This window comes from Aquarana catesbeiana, linkage group LG03 (genome assembly GCF_042186555.1).
Source record: "Aquarana catesbeiana isolate 2022-GZ linkage group LG03, ASM4218655v1, whole genome shotgun sequence".
Lineage (NCBI taxonomy): Eukaryota > Metazoa > Chordata > Amphibia > Anura > Ranidae > Aquarana > Aquarana catesbeiana.
The window spans coordinates 664,947,650-664,970,423 of record NC_133326.1 but is presented as its reverse complement, the minus strand read 5'-3'; the positions used below and the strand labels follow the sequence as shown (position 1 = coordinate 664,970,423).

The 22,774-nt window shown below is 42.6% G+C and overlaps 1 protein-coding gene across 1 annotated transcript in view; it reads left to right on the top strand.

The window, feature by feature from the left end:
* LOC141133437 (complement C3-like) overlaps nt 1-22,774 on the top strand; it is a 363,837-nt gene that overhangs the window by 217,764 nt on the left and 123,299 nt on the right. Inside the window, exons 20-22 of the mRNA XM_073622825.1 lie at nt 882-1,094; nt 11,666-11,732; nt 13,523-13,609. Of these exons, the coding sequence (XP_073478926.1) occupies nt 882-1,094; nt 11,666-11,732; nt 13,523-13,609 (367 nt within the window). The remainder of the gene's footprint in view (nt 1-881; nt 1,095-11,665; nt 11,733-13,522; nt 13,610-22,774) is intronic.

The following is a 22,774-nucleotide window of genomic DNA, read 5'->3' as shown; positions in this document are numbered from 1 at the left end:
GGTGTTATTGTGGCTGTGTCTCCGCGGTGTTGTCTTTCATCTGGTCACACTGCTTGTTCACCATGCCTCTGAATAGTGAGAACTATGATCTGCGGTGTACACAGACGGACCTCACTTCCAGATCGGGTCAGCGGCCGGTGCTTCGCGTTCGGGACATGCGTGCCCCTTCGATCTCAGACTGAAGAAGGGGCACGCATGTCCTGAACGTGAAGCACTGCCCGCTGACCCAACCCGGAAGTGAGGTCCGTCTGTGTATACCACCGATCGTAGTTCTTACTATCCAGAGGCATTGTGAACCAGCAGTGTGACTGGATGAAAGACAACACCATGGAGACACAGCCACAATAACACCAGTATTGGACTTTCCCTTCTCCACCCGGTAGTCGGAGCGGATGATACTACATGCCTATCTATACCACATTTTTGTGAGTGGATTTTATTTCTATTATTTACATTAAAAATAATTGCTTACTGCACTTAGAGGTTGCTGTTCTCCTGTCTTTTAGGAAGAGAGGGAGAATCTGCAGAGACAAGGTCAAAAAAGGACATCAGGCAAGCATTGATAGAGTAAATATGTCAAAAGTCCAAGAAGCCAGCATACAAAGTTCATGACCAAGCACAAGATCAGTTCAGGAGAAAGGCATTGAGAAGAAATCAGAGGGAACTAGCAGTAACAGACACCTTGATCCCAAACTCACTAAGGCTGGGTTCACACTTAAGCACCGAGCGGCTCACAGCAGGGGTCTGGTGCATCCCCATTCACCGTTTCAGGTCTGAGTTCTGAACCCAATTTAAGCACTACTAATTTTAGCCAGGTGTGCAGCTGCATTATTACCAAACCACTGTGCTACATATTATCCATGCATATGTCTATCTTCCAGGTGCGACTGACTCTGACTTACAACGAAAAATTCTGCAGCCTTTCCACACCTTCAAGGAAGTATACCAAAGATGTCACAGTAAAAAAAAGTTCAACTTTCACAGTCCCTTTAATAATCATTCCTCTCGAGGTTGGCATGCATGATGTGGAGGTGAAGGCAGCAGTCTTCAGAGGACTCGTAGCTAATGTAGTCAGGAAAAAGCTGAAAGTTGTGGTGGGTAAAAGTGTTTGATACAAGCTTTTTATACATGCTCTACAAGAGATTACAAATAAAAGAAATGGAAATTAGGCTATAAAACCACCTGAGGAAATAACTGCCTTGGACGAAGAGCCTGATTCAAACTTACAGTGGAACATGTGTTTATTAGAGATGAGCTTCGGGTTTTAGTCAACCACGAGTTGAACCCAAGCTGTTCTCAGTTAGTCAAATGGGTAAACTAAATGGCTAAATTTGACCAATTTGGCCACCCACCTGAACCTCTGACTACTGTACCCATAAATGTTTAATTCAGTGGCGGTATAGCTAGCACCAGTAAATGACACCTTTCAGCTGCCTGTGGGATTGTTCCAAACTGTAAACAAACCAGAGAGCATCCTGGGTGACATAATTGACGAAATATGGTCACTATCATATTTGGTCAATGATGTCAGCCATCTTCCACTGCAAGTTTGTTGACATTCAGCAGCTAGCAGATGAGCAGTAATTTACAATAGTCTGGTGGTAGGGATCATTGGTGCGTAGGTAATTCATCATGACTGACAATGGATCTACATCACTCAACTACATGATTGGCGTTGGATTTACATTGGGGGGCAATGTTTATTTATATATTTTGTTTACGAATTACTTTTACCATGGAGTCCTTGTGTTAATTTACTATTAAAATTTTTGTTTTGTGAGGCAGCAGACTTTGTGAAAATTAATATTTGTGTCATTTTCATTTGGCCATGACTGTACATTTTGAAGAACCAAGTAGGGATGAGCTGAACACCCCCCCCCCCCCCCCCCCGGTTCGCACCAGAACTTGCGAACGAACCGAAAGTTTGAGTGAACTTTAGAACCCCATTAAAGTCTATGGGACTCGAACGTTCTAAATCAAAAGTGCTTATTTTAAAGGCTAATATGCAAGTTATTGTCCTAAAAAGGGTTTGGGGACCCGGGTCCTGCCCCAGGGGACTTGTATCAGTGCAAAAAAAAGTTTAAAAACAGACATTTTTTCGGGAGCAGTGATTTTAATGATGCTTTAAGTGAAAAAAAAAATGAAATATTCCTTTAAATATTGTACCTGGGGGGTGTCTATAGTATGCCTGTAAAGTGGCGCGTGTTTCCCATGCTTAGAACAGTCCCTGCACAAAATGACATTTTTAAGGAAGGAAAGTCATTTAAAACTGCTTGCGGCTTTAATGTAATTTTGGGTCCCGGCAATATGGATTAAAATCAGTGAGACAAACGGAATGGGTACCCCCCCCCCAGTCCATTACCAGGCCCTTTGATTCTTGTATGGATATTAAGGGGAACCCCGCACCCAAATTTAAAAAAGAAAAGGCGTGGGGCCCCCAGGCCCTATATACTCTGAACAGCAGTATACAGGCAGTGCAAACAAGACAGGGACTGTAGGTTTGTTGTGAAGTAGAATCTGTTTGTAATTTTGACCTGGTACATTTTTAAAGTGTAGCTCCAGCCAAAAAAATCTATTTGAAAGCTTTCTGGAAAACATAGGGAAGGGTTATCACCCCTGTAACATTTGATTTGCTGTCTGTACACCTCTTCAGAAGATTTCACCTCACTTTCTGTCCCAATGACAAATATTTTTGGAAAATTTGGGGTTTTTAGTGAAACAAGGATTGGTGATAAAGCATTAGTGAAGAGGAGACACGTCTTTCCCATATTAACTCTTACAGGAGAGAATTTCCCTTCCTAGGGGTAGATTTCTTCTCACTTCCTGTTGTCTCCTTCCATTTGCAAGTAGGGGTCATTTGTAAGTTGGATGTTGGAGCGCAGGAATGAGCCCTGCTGCAAAGTATTGCATCAAAAATTGTAATTACACGCCCCTGTTAAACAGGAGCTGAAAAATTGGGCCTTGGGCACTGGTGCTGGTGCCACAACACTGCAATTCCTCACAGATACTCTAGTTGGAGCCCAGGAATGAGCCCTGCTACAAAGTATGGCATCAAAAAATGGAATTACACGCCCCTGTTAAACAGGGGCAGAAAAATTGGGCCTTAGCCACTGCTGCCACAACACTGTAACCCCTCACAGATGCTATAGTTGGAGCGCAGGAATGAGCCCTGCTGCAAAGTATTGCATCAAAAATTGTAATTATACACCCCTGTTAAACAGGGGCTGAGAAATTGGGCCTTGGGCACTGGTGCTGTTGCCACAACACTGCAACCCCTCACAGATGCTATAGTTGGAGCGCAGGAATGAGCCCTGCTGCAAAGTATTGCATCAAAAATTGTAATTACATGAGAAAAATTGGGCCTTGGCCACTGGTGGCGGTGCCCAGAACCAAAAATGTTCTTACAAGCTATCAGCATGAAAATTGTGGAGGATGAGGATTGTCACTCAGCATAACAGGATAGTCACGCAGCATCAGCATAGGCAGTCTTGAAGGGATCTCGCATTAAAAAAAAATCAATCGGTTACATCAGCATCAGGTGCTTGGTAGCTGGTGATCTAAGACTGATTCATTTTTATGAATGTCAGCCGATCAACCGATTCGGTGGACAGGCGCACCCTGTGATCGGTTACAAAGCCTCCAGCAGCACTGAATGCGCGTTCCAAAAGAACGCTGGATGCAGGACAGGCCAGTAGCTCAATTGCATACTGTGCAAGCTCTGGCCAGTGATCCATCCTCAAGACCCAGTAACCCAGAGGATTTTCGGTGGGAAAGGTGTCCAAGTCAGATCTTGCCCCTAGGTAATCCTGCACCATGTGAATCAGACGCTGGCGATGGTTGCTGGAACCGATCAGACCTTGGGGCTGCGGACTAAAAAATTGTCTGAACGCATCGGTCAGACAGCCACCTTCCCCGCCACTCCTTCTGTGACTGACCGAAGCCTCAGTAACACGTTGTCCAGGAGGACCAGGAAATTGTAACCTCCCAGGCTCTGGAAACGCGTTGCACAAACCTTTCTGCAAGGCCTCCCAAAGATGTTTCATCCTCTGCTCCCTCTGCAACGGCAAGATAAGGTCCGCAACCTTACCTTTGTAACGTGGATCAAGGAGGGTTGCCAGCCAGTAATCATCCCTCCCCTTGATACCACGAATACGAGGATCCTTCCGCAGGCTTTGCAGGATCAGGGAGGCCATGCAGCGTAGGTTTGCTGAGGCATTCAGTCCAGAGTCTTCTGGGTCACTAAGGACGACATGATCCGCAGCCACCTCCTCCCAGCCATGTACAAGTCCATAGGTTTCTTCGGACTGTAAATGATCTCTTGAAGACTGCTGCTGATGCTGAGTGCCAGGCTCCACCTCCACGCTGACACAATCCTCCTCCTCCTCGTCCTCTTTCTGTGTGATCGGCGGGCACGCAGAAACACTGTCTGGATAAAGGGGGCCTTGAGAGGTAAGGAAGTCCTCCTCTTCCTCCTTCTGTTCTGCCTCAAGTGCCCTGTCCATTATTACACGCAGCGTGTGCTCCATCAGGTGGACAAGAGGAACAGTGTCACTGATGCATGCACTGTCACTGCTCACCATCCTCGTGGCCTCCTCAAATGGTGACAGGACAGTGCATGCATCCCTGATCATAGCCCGCTGGCATGGGGAAAAAAAAACAAGGTCCCCTGACCCTGTCCTGGTGCCATAGTCGCATAGGTACTCATTGATGGCCCTCTGCTGCATGTGCAGCCGCTGCAGCATGACCAACGTTGAGTTCCACCTGGTGGGCATGTCACAGATTAGGCGGTTCTTGGGCAGGTTAAATTCCTTTTGGAGATCAGTCAGCCGAGCACTGGCATTATATGACCTGCAGAAATGCACACTGACTTTCCTGGCCTGCCTCAGGACATTCTGTAAGCCCGGGTACCTGCCCAAGAACTGCTGCACCACCAAGTTAAGGACGTGAGCCAAACAGGGCACATGGGTCAGTTGTCCCTGTCAGAGGGTGGAGAGGAGGTTGGTGCCATTGTCGCAAACCACCATACCTGGCTTAAGCTAGCGTGGCGTCAACCACCTCTGAACCTGCCCCTGCAGAGCTGACAGAATCTCTGCCCCAGTGTGGTTCCTGTCCCCCAAGCACGCCAGCTTAAGCACCGCATGGCATCTTTTTGCCTGTGTGCTTGTGTAGCCCCTTGAACGTCTACGGAGCACCGCTGGTTCCGAGGACAAATCAGCACAGGAAGAGGCCATGGAGGAAGAAGAAGAGGAGGGGGTGGAGGAGAGAGGTTTGGTAGAATCACCACTAGTAGAATTTTGGAGGCGTGGTGGTGGAACAACCTCCAACACTACTGCCCCCTGTCCTGCATCTTTCCCAGCTGCCAGAAGAGTCACCCAGTGTGCGGTGAAAGATAGGTAATGTCCCTGTCCTTGCCTGTTGGACCATGAGTCAGCGCTAATATGCACCTTACCGCTGATCGCCCTGTCCAGCGAGGCCAAGACATTGCCTTCCACATGCCGGTAGAGAGCCAGAATCGCCTTCTGTGAGAAAAAGTGTCGTTTGGGAACCTGCCACTGAGGAACTTCACATTCCACAAACTCACGGAAGGTTGGAAAGTCTACCAACTGAAAAGGCAGCAGTTGAAGTGCTAGCAATTTAGCCAAGCTAGCATTCAACCGCTGGGCATGTGGATGGCTGGGAGCGAACTTCTTTCGGCGGTGCAGCAGCTGGGGCAGGGAAATTTGCCTGGTACAATCTGATTGCCCGCAAGTACTTGGCTGTGACACACCTAATTCTACACCTTCATTCCTCTCAGTGCAGGTTTCAGAGAGGACTGAAGGTATAGTGGGGTTGGAGATCCCAGCTGATGAGGAGCAAGGAGAGGTCCGATTTGTTCTTTGGTGTGGGTCTTTTAGGTACGCTTGCCAATGAACTGCATGGCAGGTCGACATATGTCTGGTCAAGCATGTGGTGCCCAAGCGGGTGATGTTTTGGTCACGGGAGATACGCTTGAGACATATGTTGCAAATAGCAGCGGTGGGATCTGATGCATTTGTCTCAAAAAGGCCCACACCAAAGAACTTTTGGAATAACATGCAGAGACAGCAGCACCCTGCACATGTGGAGCTCTGCGGTGTGATGCAGTTGGTGTGCTGCCCTTAAGCTGGCCCCTGGAGGGCATCCTGGCTCATTGGAGATGTGCCTCCTCCTCCTGCTCTCTCCTATCAGGCACCCACGTGAAGTCAGTGACCTCATCATCCCCTCCCTTCTCATCACTGGAGCAAACCTGGCAATATGCTGCAGCTGGGGGAATATGACTGCCAGATTGCTGTCCTTCTTGGGCACCCCCTCTCTTTAGGCTCACGTTACTGCCTTCCTCTAGCTGGGTACCATCATCGGAGCCTTCAAAACGCTGGGCATCCTTCTGGAGCATGTACCCAACACTGTGGTCAAACAGTTTGTGGGACTCCTCAGGAGGACATGGTGGGGTTAGGGAAGGAGTGACTGATGCCATTGAGCCAAGGGAAGAGGCAGCGTTGGCAGCTGCTTTGCCAGACAAAGTACCCTGAGCCTGGGTGAGAGAGGAGGAGGAGGATGAGGAAGGCTTGGTCATCCACTCTACCAAGTTTTCTGCATGTTGCGGCTCAACACAGCCAGCTGCCGAAAAAAAGGACAAGCGTGCCCCATGGCCACGTGCTGGTGAGGATGCACCGTCTCCACGACCAGCACTGTTGCCTCTAGACGCAGAGCCTTCTTGCCTGCTTTTTTTGGCTTGTGACTGTCTGCCTCTCCTTGTTGGCCTTCCAGACATACTAATGGCCTGCAGTGAGATGTAGCTGCACAAAGCTGGGATGTACAGTATATATATATATACTGATACCGCAGCTAGCAGAATCAACTGCCTGCCTGTAGTATTATTAGTATGAGAACACCAGCAATTGTCTTCAGGTAGCTTTAGGTGCACACTGTGCAGAGGACACAGTACACTAACTGTAAATACTGCAGCTGCCTGCCTGTGGTATTAATAGGATCAGAACAACAGCAATTGTCCTCAGGTAGCTTTAGGTGCACACTGTGCAGAGGACGCAGTACACTAACTGTAAATACTGTAGCTGCCTGCCTGTGGTATTAATAGGATCAGAACAACAGCAATTGTCCTCAGGTAGCTTTAGGTGCACACTGTGCAGAGGACATAGTACACTAACTGTAAATACTGCAGCTGCCTGCCTGTGGAACCAATAGGATCAGAAGAACACCACCAATTTTCTTCAGGTAGCTTTAGGTGCATAATGTGCAGAGGACACAGTACACTTACTGTAAATACTGTAGCTGCCTGCCTGTGGTACTAATAGGATCAGAAGAACACCACCAATTTTCTTCAGGTAGCTTTAGGTGCACACTGTGCAGAGGACACAGTACACTAACTGTAAATACTGTAGCTGCCTGCCTGTGGTATTATTAGGATCAGAACAACAGCAATTGTCTTCAGGTAGCTTTAGGTGCACACTGTGCAGAGGACACAGTGCACTAACTGTAAATAGTGCAGCTGCCTGCCTGTGGTATTAGTAGGATCGAACAACAGCAATTGTCTTCAGGTAGCTTTAGGTGCACACTGTGCAGAGGACACAGTACACTAACTGTAAATACTGCAGCTGCCTGCCTTTGGTACTAATAGGATCAGAAGAACACCACCAATTTTCTTCAGGTAGCTTTAGGTTCACACTGTGCAGAGGACACAGTACACTAACTGTAAATAGTGCAGCTGCCTGCCTGTGGTATTAGTAGGATCGAACAACAGCAATTGTCTTCAGGTAGCTTTAGGTGCACACTGTGCAGAGGACACAGTACACTAACTATAAATACTGCAGCTGCCTGCCTGTGGAACCAATAGGATCAGAAGAACACCACCAATTTTCTTCAGGTAGCTTTAGGTGCATAATGTGCAGAGGACACAGTACACTTACTGTAAATACTGTAGCTGCCTGCCTGTGGTACTAATAGGATCAGAAGAACACCACCAATTTTCTTCAGGTAGCTTTAGGTGCACACTGTGCAGAGGACACAGTACACTAACTGTAAATACTGTAGCTGCCTGCCTGTGGTATTATTAGGATCAGAACAACAGCAATTGTCTTCAGGTAGCTTTAGGTGCACACTGTGCAGAGGACACAGTGCACTAACTGTAAATAGTGCAGCTGCCTGCCTGTGGTATTAGTAGGATCGAACAACAGCAATTGTCTTCAGGTAGCTTTAGGTGCACACTGTGCAGAGGACACAGTACACTAACTGTAAATACTGCAGCTGCCTGCCTTTGGTACTAATAGGATCAGAAGAACACCACCAATTTTCTTCAGGTAGCTTTAGGTTCACACTGTGCAGAGGACACAGTACACTAACTGTAAATAGTGCAGCTGCCTGCCTGTGGTATTAGTAGGATCGAACAACAGCAATTGTCTTCAGGTAGCTTTAGGTGCACACTGTGCAGAGGACACAGTACACTAACTATAAATACTGCAGCTGCCTGCCTGTGGAACCAATAGGATCAGAAGAACACCACCAATTTTCTTCAGGTAGCTTTAGGTGCACACTGTGCAGAGGACACAGTACACTTATTGTAAATACTGTAGCTGCCTGCCTGTGGTATTAATAGGATCAGAAGAACACCACAAATTTTCTTCAGGTAGCTTTAGGTGCACACTGTGCAGAGGACACAGTACACTAACTGTAAATACTGTAGCTGCCTGCCTGTGGTATTATTAGGATCAGAACAACAACAATTGTCTTCAGGTAGCTTTAGGTGCACACTGTGCAGAGGACACAGTACACTAACTGTAAATACTGCAGCTGCCTGCCTTTGGTACTAATAGGATCAGAAGAACACCACCAATTTTCTTCAGGTAGCTTTAGGTTCACACTGTGCAGAGGACACAGTACACTAACTGTAAATAGTGCAGCTGCCTGCCTGTGGTATTAGTAGGATCGAACAACAGCAATTGTCTTCAGGTAGCTTTAGGTGCACACTGTGCAGAGGACACAGTACACTAACTATAAATACTGCAGCTGCCTGCCTGTGGAACCAATAGGATCAGAAGAACACCACCAATTTTCTTCAGGTAGCTTTAGGTGCACACTGTGCAGAGGACACAGTACACTTATTGTAAATACTGTAGCTGCCTGCCTGTGGTACTAATAGGATCAGAAGAACACCACAAATTTTCTTCAGGTAGCTTTAGGTGCACACTGTGCAGAGGACACAGTACACTAACTGTAAATACTGTAGCTGCCTGCCTGTGGTATTATTAGGATCAGAACAACAACAATTGTCTTCAGGTAGCTTTAGGTGCACACTGTGCAGAGGATACAGTACACAATAACTGTAAATACTCTAGGTGCCTGCCTGTGGTACTAATAGGATCAGAAGAACACCACCAATTTTCTTCAGGTAGCTTTAGGTGCACACTGTGCGGAGGACACAGTACACTAACTGTAAATTCTGCAACTGTCTGCTTGTGGTATTCATAGGATCAGAACCACAGCAATTGTCTCCAGGTAGCTTTAGGTGCACACTGTGCAGAGGACGCACTACACTAACTGTAAATACTGCAGCTGAATGCCTGTGATATTAATAGGACCAGAACAACAGCAATTGTCTTCAGGTAGCTTTAGGTGCACACTGCGCAGAGGACACAGTACACTAACTGTAAATACTGCAGCTGCCTGCCTGTGGTACTAATAGGATCAGAAGAACACCAGCAATTTTTTTCAGGTAGCTGTAAATACTGTAAAAACACCTGCTGCCTGTCAGTAGGAAGAGAATAACAGGAACGGATCTAGCTAAACTGAATACAGTATATATATATATATATATATATATATATATACCGTATATATACAACACCTAGGATGCATATATATACACAATACACTGAAAGTGCAGCTAACTGTCTCGCCTGCCTACTCTATCTAACTTAAATCAAATGATACTGTCTCTCTGTCTATCTCTCTGTCTATCTCCCACCCACACAGGCGGCCTTATATAGTGTGGGCGTGTACTAAACCCCCTGAGCCATAATTGGCCAAAGCCACCCTGGCTTTGGCCAATTACGGCTCTCTGTACAGATGGCGCTGTGATTGGCCAAGCATGCAGGTCATAGTGCATGCTTGGCCAATCATCAGCCAGCAATGCACTGTGATGCCGCAGTGAATTATGGGCCATGACGCGCCACTCGAATTTGGTTCGCAATTTGACTGGAACTCGAAGCTCATCCCTAGAAGCAAGTGTAAACAAGCCCTTATCCTCATGAACATGGAGACAAGGTGCCTTGCCAGGGGGTAGTAAATAAACACACAGACACTAAAAGAGAATGCCATTTATTAAAACAAAAGTAAAGAAATAAACTTTGTCCTTTGATGTAAATCCAATGCCAATCGTATCGTTCAGCAATATAGATCCATAGCCAATCACGATGAATGTTGCTCTGAGGGCACGCCAACCTAGGCCATGAATCTCTCTTGACACCAGCAAGGTAACCTCCCAATGTTGAAGGAATGTGGCCTGGTATGGCCCAGGAGGGAAGTGGAGCTCCCACTTGCCCCCTTTTCTGGCCAGTCATGCTGCACGCCTGGATAAGATTATGGTATGAACATTTGGGGTACCACGTTCCAATTATTTGTTTTTTGTTATAGATTTTTTTCCTGGGCTCCCCCTCTGTATCAATACCAGTCCCTTATCCACTGAATAAGGGTCTGATTTAGATATTGAGGGGGACCTCACACCAGTTTATTTTCAATCTTAAAGGGACAGTATGCATTATTTACAAAACGTGTACTGTTCCATAAAAAAAAAATCCAATTGTTGTGGGGTCCCCAACTAAATCTATACCAAGGATAACAAGGATCTCAAATAAATTTGGAGAGCGAAGGCAGGTATCTGATTTGATGCCAAGTTTCTGCTAGAGTTCAGGTGGCCATCTTAATGAGCCTTTAAATAGGGGATCCCAAATTATTTGGGTAGGCTTTGAGTGCGTGGTAGGTTAGGATGAGGAACCTGCTGGTTAGGGTAAGTGCTTAGCACAGGAAATGGTTCCTGTTGGGTAGGGACAGAGTAAGGGACACTGTCTGGTGCCGAAGAACCTTGCAAGGATCTCTTTTTGTGGGCCAGTGCAGCATTTACTACCGTAAATCATATTACTACAGTGAGCTGTGTTGATAGTGTACATCAGTATGCTGCAATGTTCTGCCATTATAAGTGCTTTAATTCTGAACTGTTACCATACAACTACTACAGTGCTAAGGCCCGAGTGTGTATGGTCCCTCCTGCGGCAGTACTCTGTGAAAAGTGATCCACTGCAGATCACTTTTCACAGACAACCACAAGTGTAGATAAGCTACATGCCAATGGGAAAACTTTGGACAAAAAAAGAACCTTTTAAAAATGTTTTCTTTCTCTGCTCAATTAAATCATGTAACACAAAATAATAATTAAAAATTAATAAAGTAGTTGCTTTTCAATTTGAAGACCCTATCTTTCAGAGGCCAGCACAGCCTCCCCCAACCAATAAAAAAAAAAAAAAGCGTATTTGTGTGCAAAGCTATGAATTTATGTTCTGGCGCCCCAATACTGTCTTTCTTTTCTGTTGTATTCTAAGACAGCTATCACCTGCTTTTAAATATCCCTTTATTTCAGCCTGAAGGAGTTCGTAAAGTGGTTACCATACTATCTGAAGACCTGGAGCCAGAGCGCAAAGGCAGAAGTAAGTGCAAAAATGTGAACCCTGTGGCAACAGGAAAAAAAAACTTGAAAGTACAATTATCTCTGCAAACTTCAGGTCAGCTTTTTGTACAGCACCTTAAGAGCCTCCAAAACTCCTAAAGTAAAAAAACGAGGCCATGGCGTCACCAGATCTGCCTTTTCCCAGCTCATTATGGACCCACTGTAATAGGCCGGGTCACTAACCAACAGGAGAAGGGCAGTTCTCCCAACACTGTGGTTTGATTAACAAGTCTTTCTATTGTTATATTTTGGTGTTACAGATCACCACCAAGCCAACTCTGCAAAAAAGGCAAACAAAAACGTCTTCTTTTCGCCATAAAAAAAAACAAGAGTCCATCACTTTGGGCACAAAAACAACCTTCGGCTCACCACCGGTATAAACTTGTCCCACAACAGGGTTTCAAAGACTCTGTTTGCTTCAGGGGTCCAGAAAAGTCATAAGAGCCTGGACAGCTTCCCAGTAGCCAGACAATCCACAACCCTCCTGTTCCACTCAACACCTCATGTACTTTCGGTTAGCTGCTTCCTGCCCTTTTCAGCCCTCTCTCACAAGCAGGTTAACTCTTACATGTCCAAGATACTGATAGTCATCTCTTTCCCACTCAAGATCTTTCTGAGCTTACAAATTCCAGGATCCATATGAGAACTTGCAAGTCGGTTTCCCCCTTTGCTGGAACCCTTCACCCTGCATGGGGGAGAATTCCTGAGTACTCCACACTGCTTTTTGTCATGGCTGCTTAAAGGGACCTCAACCCAAACAAAGGAGACACATACTTCCCATCCAGTACCCATCCCTGGTTCACTGTACACTATATAATAGTGAAACTTAATAACCAAAGCCTCTCAGCTCGCAGCTTAAAGCCGAACTCAAGGCACAAAAAACAATCATTTAAAGGGTAAGTCCACCATTTCACAAAAACGAATAGGTGAACTGATTCCAAATATTCTGGCCAGACATAGCCACTGTGAGGCCCCGTGCTGCTGATGTAACAGACTGTACACTGCAATACCCAGCCCTGGAATGAGTATCCTCATAATGCTCGCAATGGCAAGCACGGATTGGTCACTGTAACTGGATCTGATATTTGTTTAGACTGTCATAAAAAGGCCTTTAGATGTACTTTAATACATGAATATTAAATATATAAATGGCACTTGCCACCAATACTTATTTTTCAAGCTTTGTAGGTAAGCATTTAAATCTCCGTAAGGAATTCAACAATAAACCAACCTAAGTGTAATAGGTTAAAGAGGGTGCCAAAGAAAAAAAATCCTTAGGAGTTCAAAGTCTTTATTGTTCAACTTGTTACAACAAGCAGGGCAAAACATATCCAATGTGTTTCGGGGGGGGCTCTTCATTGTGTGGCCACCAAAATGCATTGCCTGTCTTTTGCCTTGTTTTTTTTAATCAGTTGAACAGTAAAGACTTTGGACTCCTAAGGATTTTTCATTTGGCATTCTCTTTGACCCTATTACATGTCGCAACTCGGGTGAATGTCCTCTGCTGGGGGAGTTCTTGTCTTTTTGGTGAGCTGCCAAATACAGGCCAAGTGGGCTCAAGTAATGACTTTGACACATGATCTAATGCTTTTATACACATACACACAAAAATAATAGCAAAAAAAAAAAATCTGCCTGGAATTGGTCTTTAGGAAGATCAGCTTGTTTTATAATAGATTTATGCAATGGTTGGGCAGCAGCCTGCACCGTGAACCCTACATGGAGACAGTAAATGTACTATGCACTGAATTTTCCTCTTTGATCCTGTAGGTGGAGAGCAGGTAGTGAATGTCAAATCACTCAAGGATAAGAAGATTGCTCCACAGTCGACTATTTCACTCCTCGTCAATGTAAAAGGTTATGTATCTCCCAAAATGTTTTTCTAGGTGGGGCTACTTTAAACACTTTGTGTCTGGGGCAGTTGTTTTCATTTTTAACACACATTTTAAAATCAGCATGATTTGCTTGAAAATTGATAATACAACCATAATTGCAGCTCTTCGATCCTAGATAGTAATATGAAATTCAATATGCAAAATCACATATATAAATCTTTAATAACGAAGTCCATAAATTCCTTGTGATGATCCAAAAGTCCAGAAAATGAAAATCCATGTGCATCACCACAGCATAAGAAATATCACCAAGTGAACTCCCATTCACCAAACTTATGAAATGCGCACTCACCACGCAAAAGCTTCAGCTAAAAAATGCTCATGGCTGCAGCTTCACTATGAGGGCTGCCATTGAAAACTTCCTTCTGAATATCTGGATGCCTGGCTTTTCTTGACTTTAGTATGTTTAAGGCACAGTCTCAAAACAAAGATGCTGTATATGGGAGTTGAAAGGAGCGAGATCTAGCTATCACTATATTTGTTCTTGGCCAGCAACTCAAACAGCATTGAAGTTAGAGCATCAGCATGCCAGCCAGGGAACTAACATTCTTAATAATGGCGGCTTCCATTAATCTTTCATGACAGTGTCCTTTTGATTGCTTATTTTATTCAATAGGAAAACCTACTTCTTTGATGCTATGTTCACTAAACAATTAGGTAACTGACTAATGGCACTGTGAGAACTTGACAGCTTCCCAGAATCAGGCTCTATAATGAATCCACTGTATGTAGGAGGCTGATTTATTCTTACTTACAGTCTAAGGCAACCTTTCTCAAAATGTTTTACTCGAGAGGAACCCCTAGTATAATTTTAAGGTCACGGGGAACCCTCAGGGAACTAAAACTAATTCATAGAGGGTCAATGGGGAAAATTCCCCTTTCCTTGGTGGTCAGTAGGAGGAATGCAAACATTGCAGTGGTGGTCAGAATGCCACCCTTAAAGACAGATAAAAAAGATCATTGGTATCAAAGCGCTGGCTTGGCCACATGGCATTGGTCCTGGAACCAATGGAAGGAAGTCAATCAGCCATAGCTCAAGGAACCTCTGGAGGAACCACAGGGTTCTATAGAATCTTGGTTGGGAATGGTCTAGGGAATCCTCACAGTAATTTCGTCTGATTTCTCAGCATTATTTGAATATGGCATGGAGGGTGCATACTATCACCCAAGAGGTTCTTGGTGCAAGACGAGATAAGTATGCAGCAGAAAAAGCGTTAAAGTCCAACTGACCTTTGAGCACATTCTCAATGCATAAAAAAAAGTGTGCAGTCTTCAAAATCACACCTTTTTTACCCTATAGACTTTAATGACTTAATCCAGTTAATATAAGAGAAAAGGATAAAGAGATAGAGGAACTTCACCCCACATGTGAAAGTTAAAAAAAGACTGGGATTGGCAGTGCATGTGCACTCAGCTCTCTTATGCCCTGTACACACGGTCGGATTTTCGATTGGAAAATGTCCAATCGGAGCGTGTTGTCGGAAATTTCGACCATGTGTGGGCTCCATCTGACTTTTTCCATCGGGTTTTCCGACACACAAAGGTTGAGAGCAGGCTATAAAATTTTCCGACAACAAAATCCGATCGCGTCAATTCCGATCGTGTGTGGCCAGTTCCAACGCACAAAGTGCCACGCATGCTCAGAAGAAATTCCGAGACGGCACAGCTCGGTCTGGTAAAATTAGCGTTCGGAATGGATACAGCACTTTCGTCACGCTGCAATGTTTGAAATAGTTTAATACAGCACACTCTCTTTTTCTTTATAATGTGAGAAGAATGAAGTAGTTTTGCTGCTCATATTCACACAGACTTCTCACAAACTTCTTTCTTTATTATTTATTGTGATTCCCTCAATATATTTCGATTTGTCACATGTGACCAATTTTTTTTTTGGTTGTTTTTAAATATTAATTTTTTTTTCAAGGCTGTTTTTGTCTTTTTTAGTGGTTTGTATTTTTTGCAAGGCTGGTTTTGTCTTTTTTTGTGGTTTGTATTTTTTTTTAAGGCCGTGTTTTTATTGTTTTTTTTGTGTTTTACTACATAATATTTTTGTGTGTGTTTTGTGTGTCAAGTTAGCACAACAGCATTGATATCTTGTATTATTGAATCTCAAGGAGATTGTTTGGTGTCCCTTGTTAATTTCACATTGTATATTTGAAATGTACCTGCCTCCTCACCAACAAACTGTCCTTTTTGAATGAAAACACACATAGGCAAGTGTAATTGCAAAAAAAAATCCTTTATTAAGGGCTCAGAACCAAACAAAGAGGGAGGCAATGCTGGAGAAACAGCTGAGATTGGCGAAGCCTTTGACCCCCAGGGCAGACATCAATTCTTTTCCAGCAAAATTGGTGGCCTGAGGAGTCTATATCTAAGGGAGTGCAGTCTGGTCCAGAAGTCCCAGAGATCCGGAAAGCAGCAGATGACATCTGTGTCCCCAGGCTGTGGTACTACAAGAGGCTGCATATTTTGCCAGACCAGACTGAACCCAGAGCCATCACTCTTTGGTCCTCCTTAGACACTTCCTTCCACGCTGTGGCTCTGGTGTTGGAGATGTGGCAGGAGGAGGAGTAGGACCTGGAGGAGGAGGAGGAGAAGGAGGAGTAGGACCTGGAGGAGGAGGAGGAGGAGGACCATTTGTGAGGTCACAAATGTGGGTAGCACATGTTATTTCGCCCCTCAATCCCTTATTGAGAGCTTCCAAAATTAGGAACTCACACAGGAGTCATTGGCCCTCCTCCATCTGCATCATTTTGCAGGCAGTTATGCCAGCAAAGTCCTCCTCCCCAGTGTGGGGGGTTCTCAGGGCCTCTGCAGCCTTCCAAAAGAGGCCTATGGCAGCCTCCTCCAGGTTACTCCTCTTCCTGGCACTTTGTCTTTGCAAGTGTAGGGGAGGGACCTGGATATCAGGCAGCCTGTTTGTCCCTGCCACCTCCTGGCTGAGACTTCCCTGTGCATGAAAAAGGGACATGGTTTTAGTTTTTGCTTCATCAATCACAATCATAAATTAGTACTCCAAACTAACATCTAGTTAACATCATTGATTGGACAACCAGAAATATTTAGAGGAATGCTATACCTGGCTCAATCTGGGCTCCTCCACATGTTGCTGCCTGGAAGGCCCAGTTTGGGCGTCAGAAGCCTCAGCTGGGGGGGAAAGGAAGTGTGGAAGGAAGAGTGGAGAGTGATGACCTGGGTTCATTCTGGCCTGCCAGAAAATGCAGCCTGTCATAGTACCACAGCCTGGGAACATAGATGTCATCTGCAGCTCCGGATCTCTGGGAATCCTGGACCTTCTTGTGCTCCCTTAGATAAGTGCTCCTCAGGCCACCAATTAGGGCCTTCAAATAGATGATGTCTGCCATGGGGATCAGCTGTTTCACAAATTCCTTGTCAAAAGAAGTTTATTGAGTATACAATGTTATAAAGATACATAAAGTAAGTTTACAAGGATCTATAAAGTAAGCTCATTGTTTTACAGTAGGGTTTCTATAGGTAAATATAATGAAATTTCAAATATTAAACATTGGGTTTACGTAAACCTAAATTAAAGATATATATCATTTCCTTAGTTACTTTTGTAGGTATTTAAATGATTTATACCTACTATACATATTGTTTACAGGTAGAGTGTATATAGGTCAAATAAATTCTGATAATGAGCTTTAATCGTAAGGTGGAGAAAAGGAAAGAAAAAGAAGAAAAAGGGTTGAAAGGTAGAGGTATGGTCCACAAGGTTGTCCCGCTCGTCAGTTTATTATTCTTTTTAGTTCTCTTTGAAGCCTTAGAATGGGTGTCTCTGTAAGTCATTTAATCTGTTACCATGGCAACAGGACAGAGTCATTGAAGTTTGACAGGAACTGTTGTTTTATCCAAGGATGCCAAAGTTTTTCAAATTTTGGAATTTGATTTTGATCGATGGCTACCATCTTAGCATGGGACATTGTATTATTCATTCTGTGAATTGTTTCTGCTAGTACCAATGTAGGAGATTTCCATGCCTTGGCCACTGTTTGTTTTGCAGCCGTTATTAGTTGGATCATAAGTTTGAATTGAGAGAGTGTTAACCATTCCGGTTTTAGATTAAGTAAAGTTAAATATGGATCTGGTTGTATTATTTTTTTAAATATTTTAGATGCAATCACGAAGACTTCCTTCCAGAAGGTTTGGATTACTGGGCACGTCCACCATATGTGTAAATATGTGCCTATTTCTGGGCATCCTCGAAAACAAAGAGCTGAGGTATTAGGTGAATATTTTGCCACTCTAGCGGGTACAAGGTACCAGCGAGTTAGGACTTTATAATTTGTCTCCAGTGCTAAGATGTTGGGTGAAGATGACTTAGATGTGAGCCATATGTTAGACCAGTCCGTGTCTTCTAAAGTTCGTCCCAGGTCCTCCTCCCACCTCTGAACGTAAGAGGGTCTATTAAGATTTGCTACTCCATATAATTGATTATAAAGTGATGAAATTGTACCTTTAGCAAATGGATCTTTTGTACAGATTGATTCAAAAATGGATAATTGGGATAATGGTGTATCCCCCTTTAGGAATGGTGTATAGAAATTTTTGATTTGGAGATATCTAAATATCTCAGAGTTTGGTAGATCATATTTTTCTCTAAGCGATGGGAATGAAAGGAATGATTTAGATGCTATGAAGTCATTTAGTGTCTGAATGCCTGATGTTGTCCAAGCTTTAAAAGAATTTGGGTAGATCCATGCCGGATAAAAGGCCGGATTTCTGATAAAAGAAAGGAGAGGATTGTGTGGAGATTGTAACTGATATTTGGTTTTTAGTTTATCCCAGAGAGATAAGAAGTGTTTAGTTATGGGATTATGAATTTTAAAGCGGTCTTTAGGATCAAGCCATAATAAATTTGATATTAATAGAGGGTCATTTTCTGAAGCCTCTATAAATACCCATAATGGGATTTTCTGTTTTGCATGGTATTTGGACAGACTGGCCAAATGTGCTGCTCTGTAGTAGTTAGTAAAATTAGGGTATCCCAGGCCTCCTTTATTTTTGGGAAGATGTAGTGTGTGTATAGGTATACGTGGTTTAGAAGAGCCCCATATAAACGAAGTTGCTCTCTTTTGTACTATTCTCAAAAAATAGGAAGGAATTGGAATAGGGAGGACTCTGAATAGATAAAGCAATTTGGGTAGAATAGTCATTTTGATTGCATTAATCTTCCCTATCCAGGATAAAGGAAGTTGCGACCATTGTTTTATTAGATTTGTGATCTGTCTTAATACAGGAGGATAATTGGTTGAGAATAAGTCAGAATGAGATGCTGTTAAATGAATTCCAAGATATGGGATTGATTTTTCTGCCCATGTGAATGGGAGTGCAGCCCTAGCCGGGATCAATTCCATGTTTGTGAGTGAAATATTAAGCATTAGGCATTTCTTAGGATTAATCATAAGGCCGGATAGGGCTGCAAATCCATCAAGAGCTGGTATTAGGTTAGGACCAGAGACCTGTGGTGATGATAGAAAAAGTAATATATCGTCTGCAAATATACATAATTTGTGTGTAATACCTCCTACTTCAATGCCAGTTATAGTTTGGTTTGTTCTGATGTATTGGGCCATGGGTTTGAGTATAAGGGCAAATAATAAGGGAGATAATGGGCAACCCTGTCGGGTACCTCTTTCTATATTAAAGGCTTCAGATTTGTATCCAGCATATTTTATATAGGCTTTGGGTTTATTATATAATGCTTTGATCCATGTTAAAAAGTGGGGTCCAAAACCCCATTTTTGTAATGAATATTGCATATATTGCCAGGATACTGTGTCAAATGCCCTCTTAATATCGAGAGATAGAAAACATAAAGGGATTTTCCGTTTTTTAGCAATATGTGCCAATAACACTGCCCTGCGTATATTATCGCCTGCCTGTCTATTTGGCATGAAGCCTACTTGATCTCTATGTATTAATTTTCCTATAATGCTATTAAGGCGTTTTGCTATTATTTTTGCTAATAATTTAATATCGAGGTTTAACAGAGAGATAGGCCAATAATTCACACAGGAAGTATCATCAGAAAGGGGTTTTGGGATCATACAAACAATTGCCATTAGTGTTTCTTGCCGAAAAGAATGTCCATCTAGAAGTTTGTTAAACGTTTCAGTGAGAATTGGAGAGAGTATTTCTGAGAATGTTTTATAGTATAAAGCCGAGTAGCCGTCTGGGCCTGGTCTTTTGTTAAGTTTTAGGTCTTTTATGACGTTAGCAACTTCATCTATAGTTATAGGCTCATCCAAACTGCTTTTTTGATTCTGAGATAACTCAGGTAAGGTTATTTTTGAGAAGAAGGATTCAGCCTCTGTAGGATTAAATTCATTGTTTGTCTTATATAAAGTTGCGAGATGTGAGTGAAATTTATGGACTATTTTAACTGGATTACAAGTGTAAACATTTTTTGATAATTTCAAACGTATTGGTTTGAAAGATTTGTTAGTTGAATTTAATGCCCGAGCCAAATATGTACCTGGTTTGTTTGTATTCATGTAGAAATTGTGTTTGGAGCGTTTGAGGGATTTATCAACTGACTCAGTGAGAAATAGATCGTATTCCAATCTAGATTTTTCCAGATGAGATTTTGTACTCTGAGATGGATTATCTTGAAATGATATGTAAGCTGCATTAAAATTGAGTTCTAGTTTTTTTGCTAGATTTTTGCGTTCCCGTTTAAATAGTGCCATTTGTCTTTGTATTGTACCACGCAAGACAGGCTTATGAGCTTCCCACAGTGTTATTGGGGAGATGTCTGTTGTATTATTAATTGATATGTATTCCTTTAAAGCTTGTTCAATGGCCATCTGATGTAGTGGGTGTTTGAGCATTATGTCCGGTAAGTACCACGTTGGGTCATGCGCTTTTGGTATGGCTGAGGCTATAGTAGTGTATACTGCATTATGGTCAGACCACGGAATCGGAATTATATCTGATGCAATAATTTCTGGTATCATTCCTATTGTTAGAAAAATATGATCTATTCTGGTGAAGGTTTGATGAGGGTGCGAGAAATAAGTGAATTTCTTTTTCATTGGGTTACTTTCTCTCCACGAATCTACCAGATTGTATTTGGAAAGAAGTTGAGAAAAAGGTAATCTAGAGGTTATTTTGGATGGTGTAAAAGGTGATTTATCTAGAAATGGAAGGAGGACCTGGTTCGAATCCCCACACATTATCACTGTTCCTATTTTGTGTGTATTAATCACTTGTAATATATGTGAGAGGAATGGTGTAGGTTGTTTGTTAGGAGCGTAGAAGGAAATCACCGTGATTGCTGTATCCATTATATAACCCATGAGTATCAGGTATCTACCTTCTGGGTCTTTAATTTCTGATGATAAGGTGAATGGTGTGGATCGGTGAAATGCAATTAGAGTTCCCCTTTACTTGGTACAGGCAGAAGCCGTGTAAATTTGTTGATAAAAAGGAGAAATATATTTTGGAGTAGAATCTTTGGTGAAGTGTGTTTCTTGGAGGCATACTATGTGAGCCTTCTTGTTATGGAAAGTACGGAAGGCTTTGGTCCTTTTTTGAGGGACATTTATTCCCTGAACATTCAGGGAAAGTATATTCAGTGGTGCCATGGCAATAGATCAAATAGTTTTGACTTACTTTTTGTTATGCAGAGCTGACTGCGCAGATCAACCTGTGTGGACTGAAGAGATGAATAGATAGAAAAGAAACCAGTGAATTCTGGAGTAAAGAGTAAACAAAAAACATATGAGATTAGATGATACATTGTATAAATTATTTTTTGCAAGTAATCACAATTTACCCGTGAAAGAGAATAAATATCTCTCTCAGGGGAATAAGTGCCTTCGTCACACTCCCACATAATATGGTTGGAAGAATGAGGAGGGCTAATGGGGGTACACGGATCTTCCGCTTACAGGAGAGAAGTGCTATGTCAAAAGACATCAAAATGATGTTTCATTAATTGGAGTGCAGAATATAGTTTTTGTTGAAATTATTTATTGCAGGGTGGTTGTATATGGTTAGTCTTGCCCTAGGCTAAATAATTCAGTTAGAAAGGTACTGTTAATAACTTTGGTATTGATGAAGATAGTTTGAATTATTTTGGGATTTTAACCCTTTTAGAGTAAACAATTACATATTTTATTCATATGCAACTGTTTAGATATGTTAACTCATAAAATTGAGGTTGTATTGCTTCAGATTAGAATAAACAAAAACATAATTCTAGGAACTAGTTAGGTAATAATATATTTGTTTTAAGAAAAGATAGAAAAAGCTTCCATTACTTCTGGATTATTGGACATATTTGTCCTAAAAAGTAATAAATCTACTGTTATTACCTGATAATATATAACTGAACAAGAATTTCCTTATTTCACTTATATATTCTAAGGCTATATGAATCAGAAGTAATAAGAAATATAACTGGAATGTAACATGATCCAACACACAGTGTGTGACTATCAGAATGCAGTTACATTCAGTTATAAATATAGATTTTTTATAGAGAACCATCTCTTAGTATAATAAATGAAGAGATATCAGGAATTAGGATGTCAGTCCATTGAATCTTCTTGGTCCATGGATGATGTGGCATAACGGCCTCTTTTGTGAGAATGATGATTCCCATTTTGTTCTGAAATTTTCTGGGTGCTGCCTGAAGGTGAAGATGATGCCATTCTTCTGCGTGTGGGAGTGTTGCTGCTTGTGGGTTCTGTCAGATTTAATTTTAAAAGGGTTTGTTGTAGTTCATCTGCTGATCTGCTTCTGTAAATTGTACCTTGGTAGTTAAATCTGACTGAAAAGGGGAAGCCCCATTGATACATAATGTTGTGGCGTTGCAGTTCCATTAGTTGGGGTTTCATGGATCGTCTTTTAGTAATAGTAAGTTGGGAAAGGTCAGCAAAAATTTGATAATTGTGTCCTTGAAAATTAAGTTCCTTTTTTTCTCTTGCAGCAATTAGTATTTGTTCTTTCGTTCTGTAATAATGACATTTTGTGATTATATCACGTGGGGGTCCATCTTTCTTTTTGACTGTGAGGGCTCTGTGTACTCTGTCCAGTTCTAAACGTTCAATAGGGATATCTGGCTTTAGTTCTTGTAATAGAGCAGTAATAGTAGATT